The sequence below is a fragment of the Phalaenopsis equestris genome, unplaced genomic scaffold (assembly GCF_001263595.1).
Source record: "Phalaenopsis equestris unplaced genomic scaffold, ASM126359v1 Scaffold001135, whole genome shotgun sequence".
Classification (NCBI taxonomy): Eukaryota; Viridiplantae; Streptophyta; class Magnoliopsida; order Asparagales; family Orchidaceae; genus Phalaenopsis; species Phalaenopsis equestris.
This window is the reverse complement of record NW_018165574.1, coordinates 153,715-162,148: the sequence shown is the minus strand read 5'-3', so window position 1 is coordinate 162,148 and position 8,434 is coordinate 153,715. Positions and strand designations below refer to the sequence as shown.

The following is an 8,434-nucleotide window of genomic DNA, read 5'->3' as shown; positions in this document are numbered from 1 at the left end:
TATATATATATATATTAAACATATAACTTCCCAATTTGGCGACCTACATGATTCCTTTAAAAAATAATTATAAGTTATTGTGGAAGAGAAGATCAGAACCATGGCACAATTATAATATAAGATCAAAATAATAATGAGTAATAAGATAAAAAAAATCAATCACTTAAAAAGTAAACAAAAAACTAATAAAACTTCTTAAATGTGTTTCATTTGATTTCTCTATCCTAAAATATGAAATACGGAACAACAATATTTTCTATCCCTAAAACTCAGATAAATGCAGATCAAAAAGGACAAGCAAAGGTAAAGACACACTTCTAAAATACTTATCCCACTCTGTTGCACATTGATCATGTTAAAAGCCAAACTGAGAAGGGAAAGACCAACGATCAGTTTGCCCAGACAGACACCAAGTAAAATAGGAAGAAAGTTCAATTGCACATAAAAATAAAAATCCCAATGAAAAGTGATAGGGTCAGCACTTAGAAAATCTTTCATGTCAAGCAGCAAAGATAGAAAAGAAATATATGGTGAATGTTCAAGAACACTAAATTACCACAGAAGGTGCCATTAAAGATCAAAATTATATATATCAACTACAAACTTTGAAATAAAAAAAACATCAACTTTGTTACCGAGTACCAAATTAGTAGAACTCAACAGTGAATGGGCAAGTAATTGTTGAATCCTTTATAGAGGAAAAAGAAATTAAGTTTTCTTTATCTATCTTATTTCAAATTATAATAAAAATAAATAAATGGTTACTTTAGTTTCAGGTTATTCAGCTTGCTCTCTGAAGACGGGAAAAAATTTGGGTATGTAAGACGTACACAGCGCTGCGTACATAATTGAAGTTATATGAATGTTATATTGACATTATAATCGCATTATATCCCTTGCAACCTCCATATAACTTCCATGTAATCTACATGTAACGACAAATATGTGAAAACAGAAGCGCGAAACTTATTTGTAAGTTCAGGTAGGTTATAGGTAGGTTATATAGAGGTTACATGGAGGTTACAAGGAATATAACACGAATATAATGCCGATATAACATCCATATAACTTTCATTATGTACGCAGCGTTGGTTACGTCTTACGTACGCAAATTTTTTCTCTCAAGATGGGACGGAAAGAATCGAAGCAGACAACCCAAAGCCGCTTAGATTGCATGATGAGGAGTGGAGGTGGCGTCCAAGGAATACGCGGAATGACCACAAAAGAAATAGGAATGGTTAGAAACTTGGACTTTTTTAGCCTTATAAAGGTATTAGGTTTTGAGCTTCCGATAATTAAATGAGGATTAAAGAGCTAAATTTAAATTCACATTATTTAAATTAAAGTATTCAATTTAAGAAGAATTAGAATTTTTTTTTTATTTTAATTACTGTTATTGCACAATGTATTATACTATTATATGAATACTATCGAACATAAAATGGGTGAAAATTTTTCGAGGATTGTCAAACATGTCGTGGACGACACAAAGCCTCGGTTGAGGAGGCAATGGTACCACAATGACATGCACCGGAGCTATGAAGCCGGCGATGCAAGCTCCTCCATGAGGACAAAGAGAGATGGGGAGCGCTGAAGAGAGCATGATAGCAGAAATATTTTATTAGAAATTTTTGGGCGGTATATAAGTATTATACACACACGCATAGTGTCATAAATTATATTTCACGTAGTTCTTCTATATTTATGTATCTAATACTAAGAATTTAATATTTATATTTATAATATTTTGATGTCATAAATTGTTTATGAAATCTATATTTTATTTGTAAAAAGTTAGTGATGATATTTATGATGAAATGTTAAAAATTGAGTATATGCATGTAAAGATAAATGTTTAAGGGTCTGTTTGGTTCGACGGAGGGATCGCAGCGGGATGACGTTTTGACGAAAAGCAAACTACGGATGGAACCCCGCGATCCACGTTCGAGTGGAAGCATATTACTCAACCGCCCCTACTCCTCGTTTGACAAACTGCCTCTCCCTGTTCGAGCAAAAGCATATTCTATTTGAGAACTGCGGCAGTGACAGCAAGGGAACTCAGAGACGGCGATGAAGGGGATCGACCTCAGAGTGTAAGGCAGCGTTTGTGATGAGAAATTGCTCGGCATGGATGAAGTGGTGGAGAGGGACAATGTTGGCGCTGAAGAATTGTTAGCATTGGAGTCTGATTACCCGCCTCCCGCCTTCCTCCTTCCGCTTCCCACTCCCGCGCCCGATCGCGAAAGATCGCGATCTCGCTCCCCCTCGATGGCGGAATTGTTCCCTCTCCCGTTTGCGAAAGGACGCGACTCTACCGTTTCGCGAACCGTAGGCCCCAACCGCTCCTGCCTTCCCTTTTTGTGAAGCGAAGCATCTCTTTGCTCCTTCTTGTTCATGATAAAAGCTTTGGATGGCTCTCCTTGGGTTCAGAAGTCACGCATTGAGTTCTTCGGTTTCCTCGGTCTTCGGTTTCCTCAGGATAGAGCAAGGTTTCCTCGGGGCAGAGGAAGAGAAGTGTAAGGAGAAAAGTTCCTTGCAGCAGAAGGAAGAAGAAGGTAGAAGAAGAAGATTGTTCTCCCTAAGCTTCTTCTTGGTGGCTTGTGGCAGAAGAGAAATTGAGTTTATTTCTCTTGTAAGTTTGTATCTCGGTGTAGAGTTTTCTTCGGTGTATCTCGGTATGGAGAGAGAAGAACAGAGAGAGAAGAAGAGAGAGCAACGAAGAGTGAGAGATTCCTCTTGTAAGTCGAGGTGATCGACTGATGTAATTCCTCAAGTAGTAAAATCCTCTGCAACTCCGTGGACGTAAGCAATTTGCAGAACCACATAAATCTGTGTGTTCCGCTGTGTTATTTTTTTTCTGGTGTGACTTTTCTCGTTCTATTTTTCACTTCGTCGATCGTTCTCCTGTTTGATTTATATATATACCACATCAACTGGTATATCTAGATCTCGCAACAACAACAAGATCCGGACGGAGGTTCCGAGGGCAACAACAACAAGATCCGGACAGAGGTTCCGAGGGCAACAACACCAACATGGAAGAGATGGGCTCGGGGACAACGAACAAAGCAAGCATGGGTGGCTCCATCAATTTTTTATTGTTTATAAAGAAAGATTTGCATACTTACCACTACATTCTCTTGTATTTAGAAATTTAGCACCTAAAGTTCAATTTGTATATGTGGAACACCTTATTCATACATGAAAATGTCTATTTCACTTGTGATAAATTAAAATGATAATAATTTTTAAAAGATTTGGGATATGTAAAAATAAAAAAAAAACATTTCATACACAATATTACTAAACAAAGTCAGAATGATAATATGTCCAGAAACAGCTGTCACACAATTGTTTTCACACAGATGCAACAAACATTCAGTCAACTTCTTATTAAACTGCAGTTGAAAAATTGAGAAACTACAACTGCTCCAAACAGACCCCAAGTGTTAGAAATATAAATGCATAATAATTGTGAGTTGTGTAAAGAAAATCCCTCGTGCCACAAGCTAACCAATAATGTAACCAGAGCACAAGTACAACTCAATATTCCAAGCGCCCATACAAATTTCGCGCTCACTGCTTTGCTTCCTCTGAGAGAATGATAGCCTGTCTCTTTCCCAACCTCAATTAAAGCAAGGCCAGTAACCAATTGCCATTACGTTCCCTAACAACAGATGCTTAATACCAGCCTCACTTTCCCCTTAACCTTTCTCCCCTCGTCACCATTCCTCCCTTCTCCCTCCCATGGCTTTCATCCTACTATGATGTTCCTCTTCCCTTCATTCTCCCACCTCAGCTTCCTCTTCCTCCTCCTCCACTTCTTCGCTTTCCTCTTATCCAAGCTCTTCTCCTTCCTCCACCGCCGAGCAATCTCCAAGCGGTCGGTATAGTACGCTCTCTCCTTCTCTGCCTTCATCAGCATGCATTTATATTATTAAAGTTCTGACCTTTTTGGCAGGGATGACAAACTCTGCATTTCTGATCATGAAAACAAGTTCGTCTCTTCCGCCGCCGCCATCTCCGACGAACTTTACCGGAGAGACGACATCATCGCCGATATTATTCTTGGAGGAGACGCCATGCTTTTCTTGTACGGTGCGAGTTGTAAGAACGATGCTCTGCTTGGCGACCAAGAGACAGATTCCAATGACCAGATTCTCCTCGGAGAACATGACAACTTTGTACTCGAATCAGAATATGGTTCCTCTCAAGGAAATATCTCGAATCCTACAGATGGCTACAGTGTCTCTACTGCAACGAACAAGACTGGAACTTCGGATTGCTTGGTATCTTTGGACAATAACAATATTGAAAACGACAAGAATCAGGATGAAGAAAAATCTAGGGTTCATGAAGAAAGTGTGAAAAGTGACCTGAAGAAGAAGGATTTAACGGAGGATGAAAAGCTTTTGGAAGCAGAAGTTCCAAATTTCAGGGTTGAACAAGTTCAACAAGAGAGAGAAACCTTCGGCGGCTCTCTCACTGGCGAATCTACTTCGAAAAGCTCCATTGAATGGAGAAGCTCCACAATTTTTCGTGACTCAGAGACAGAATACCCATTCTCTTCATCGTCAAGAAGGAGCGCTTCCAACTGGGAGTTCTACACCCTGTTTAAGAAATATGACGAAGAAATGTTCTACTTTGATAGAATCAGTGCTCAGAAGCTCGCAGAAACAGGTACAGATCTGCCATTATAGATTTTCTCCGTACCTTTTTGTGTTTGAGAACTAATAGAAAGTTTACATTAAATTTACAGAATCGTTTAGGTTAATCAACGCCCAACCAAGATCAATTTCAAAAAGAATTGTTGGAAAATTAATGGCGAAGCCCGGAAGCAATTCAATGAGAATGAGAGATCCATATCAGGACCTGGAGAGTGCTTATGTTGCTCAGATTTGTTTGGCATGGGAAGCTCTTAATTGGAACTATAATATTTTCCTGAGATCGAAAGGTAATAAATTAGACATGGATGGTTCTGTCTGCCATGCGCGAATAGCACAGAGATTTCAGCAGTTTCAAGTTCTTTTACAGAGATTTATAGAAAATGAACCATATGAATATGGCCGTAGGCCTGAAATCTTTGCGAGGATGAGACTGTCATCTCCCAAGCTTCTTCAAGTTCCTGAATTTCTAGGTAGATAAATAAATTTCTGCTACTTCTGCAATTTTTGAATATGTTACTGTAGCTTATTATGGATTTAAATTCTTTCTCTCCGCTTTAAATGAAGGGTCGGAAGGTGACGAGGAGAATCAGGGAATGGACTCCAGCATTTCATCAGCTGAGTTTCTTTCAATATTAGAAGAAGCAATCCAAACCTTCATGAATTTTCTCAAGGCAGATAAGAAGACGCCATGTGAGAGATTGAAAGCTTTCATCAAGAGGAAGCAGAGCGCGGCAGATCTGACATACCTTCGGTTGCTGAAGAAAATTAATAAGCAAGTATGTAACATTTCTTCCATGAAACTCCGATTTAACTATCGTTTCCTCATTTTGTTATTGATTTAGCTCATCTTTTACTTCCAAAAATCAGAAAAAGGCGAGGATGGAAGAGATTGGAAGGCGGAGGAAATTCTGGAAGAAAAGGAAGCCGAAGGGGGAGGAAGAGATGGAAACTTTTATGGCCATTATAGACATAAAGGTTGTGTCTAGGGTACTCAGAGTGCAGGAGATAACGGAAGAACAGCTGCATTGGTGTGAGGATAAGATGAGTAAAGTTAGAGTATGGGATGGGAAGATGCAGAGAGATCACTCGCTTCTTTTCTTCCCTGTACACTAATGGTTTGTATAATTTTTTCTTCATCTTTTTTTTGGGGGTGGGCTTGATGACTAGATAAAGTGCACTGCTTTGTATATGCAGTCTATTCCTGTAAATTCGATATAAAAAATTGGAGAAATTAGAGGCCAACAAAGCTTCATGGATGCATGTGGAGGTCACATTTTAAGGATTTGGAATCAATGTTTGAGGCAAAAAGATGATATCTGGTTGATTTCTTGATGACAAACGAAAGGGAAAGATTAGGAAGAAAAAGCAAAAGGATGAGGAAGCAGTGGGGATGAAGACAAGCACAACTTTAGCTTTCTTCCACACCTTTACTTGTGAGATACTTCGGCTTTGTCAATGAGGTGTAAGATGTGGCTGGACCCTGCAACAGTGGCCGCCATGGATCTGATCGAGAGGATAAGGGCAAGCTGCCAAGAAATTTCACTAGAAATTTAGAAAAAAGAATAGAAAAATATGCTGTGGGGATGAAGTGGCTTAGCATCATCAGTTCCATTGTGATAAAGCGAGGTTTAAGAGATAATCAAGGCATTGAGGATAGATATGGTTTAGAATATACTAGACATGCGCATCATTCCTTGGTTAGGGAAAAGGTTGAGTTGTGGAGATTCGCTTAGTCATCAAACACTACACTCTGTCTATAAAGTTTAAAACTTGTGCCCAAAATGATCTAGATCTAAATAGTGATGGGATTATTAAATCTTATTTATTTTATTTCTTTTAAAGTTATCTTTATTTTGAAAGGAATATAAAAATAATGTGGACTATGATAAAAAATCACAATTTTGTTAACTGTTAGGTTTAAAAAAAGTCCTAAAACATTTTGTGTTATATAAAAAAATTACCCTTAAATTCTCACATAATTGTCTATATTGTCATGTTTTTCCTAAAGGTGCTAGTTGCTTACTTTAGACATGTTTACTATTGTGGTGGTTTATGAAGTTGATGCTATTCTTTTATTTTTATTTTTTCACTTTAGTAAGTCTCTAGAATTGGCTTTATTGGTTTGGAGTTCAAGGGTTTAACTAGTTGCTTACTTTAGACATTTTTACTAATGTGGTGGTTTATGAAGTTGATGCTATTCTTTTGGTTTTTTTTTTCACTTTAGTAAGTTTCGAGAATTGGCTTTATTGGTTTGGAGTTCAAGGGTTTACATAAACTATTTTGCTGGTCTATGTAGAGTTTAAGGGTTTAAGTGCTTGAATGGTCTTAATTCATTGATGTTCGGACCATATAAACTACTTTGATTGTCTTTATAAAGTTTAAGAGCATCTATATGTGTCTATGGATCTCCACTAAGTGCATTTCAACTTTGTAAATAATTCTTAAACTGCTCAAGGCCCCACTATATTCCATTTGCCCTCTCCTCTAATACATTCATATATAATAGAAATTTTAGATTTGAGAGAGTCACATCAATAGCCACAGTTCACTACTTTATAATATAACTAGTAAAAAATAAACAAGCTTACAAAGATTCTAACCAACATCCTATAACTATGTGCTTAGAGTACCCATGTATTGACCTTCCATGGCAATTTTTTCATGATAATAAATTCAAGTATGGCCAAAGCTCATTAAGAACAAGTGTAATATCTAACGTATATACGTATAACAAGTTCCTTTTATACAATATGATCATGCCTAAAGTATGTCCTAAAATCATAATACTAAATGACAATTCTAATCAAGATTTACTCTAAGGCCTAAGCCTATGTCTTATGAGCTATAAAGTGTGCTCCATATGACAAAACACTTTGTCAACTAAAATATAGAATTAGAGTTAAACCCCTTTATAAAGCTTTTTATTGATTTAATGAGACAATTAACTATTTGGCATGCTTTATCTTAAGTCTATAGATACATTTCAGTTCCATGCACATGTATGCTAATAAGTCTCCAATTAGAAAATATAAACTACATTTTTCTATTAAGACAATATCAATCACTGCTCAAGATATTGAGATTATAGATCAATTGTGTTTATCATCTTTCTTCAACCATCCACTTTAAGCAAGTGGCAGTATACCCTTATTTTTCTACTTCAAATTACTAAGAATCAATCAATGAGCTCCTGCCGGTGATCCCATCCCAAGAGGTCACGTCGACAATCCTTCTATTCGGCCACCACTTCCTCCTCCTAACCTCATGCGATCACGCCCATCTCCCACAAAGACCTCCTTGTTGGACAAAATACCCTGGCAATGTACCCCCCCCCCCCCCTCCCTCTGATTTAGAGTTTCCTTCTATTGACCTTAGGGATACCGAGATCTCCTTGGATGATGTAATTCATGGATTGTTGAAAAGGGATTTTTGGTTGTGTTGCGTTGAATATCTTCACGTCCAGGTAAACGTGGGGTCCTAATAGCTTGGGATGATGTATTTGTGGTATTGTGATCCGACTATCTCTACCATATTAAGATTACCCTTTTTTTGTTTACCCTTGTGAGTAGGGCTGTCAAAAAAGCTCGTTGTTCGCGAACAGTTCGTGTTTGGTTCGTCAATGAGTTCGTGTTCGATTCGTTCGATAAGTAAACGAGACAAACACGAACAAATTTTTTTCGTTCGGTTAGTTAAACGAACAAAACACAAACAGTGATGCGTTCGTTCGTGTTCGAATCATTATTGTTTGAAATATAAAATAATTATAT

General features: G+C 37.5%; 1 protein-coding gene across 1 annotated transcript; it reads left to right on the top strand.

Annotated features, from left to right (window-relative positions):
* Window positions 1-3,447: 3,447 nt before the first annotated feature.
* Window positions 3,448-6,440, top strand: LOC110033318. The gene is made up of 5 exons (XM_020737249.1): window positions 3,448-3,883; window positions 3,962-4,680; window positions 4,760-5,137; window positions 5,232-5,443; window positions 5,535-6,440. The coding sequence occupies exons 1-5, from the start codon at window positions 3,678-3,680 to the stop codon at window positions 5,778-5,780; spliced, it is 1,761 nt and encodes a 586-aa protein (XP_020592908.1). The 5' UTR covers window positions 3,448-3,677; the 3' UTR covers window positions 5,781-6,440.
* The last annotated feature ends 1,994 nt before the right edge of the window (window positions 6,441-8,434 follow it).

Excerpts from the sequence above, each read along its gene's own strand:
- LOC110033318 (XM_020737249.1), top strand. The coding sequence starts at position 3,678 with ATGCTTAATACCAGCCTCACTTTCCCCTTAACCTTTCTCCCCTCGTCA. Across the intron at positions 3,884-3,961 it reads CGCCGAGCAATCTCCAAGCG|GGATGACAAACTCTGCATTT; the intron begins GTCGGTATAGTA and ends CCTTTTTGGCAG. Across the intron at positions 5,138-5,231 it reads TCAAGTTCCTGAATTTCTAG|GGTCGGAAGGTGACGAGGAG; the intron begins GTAGATAAATAA and ends CTTTAAATGAAG.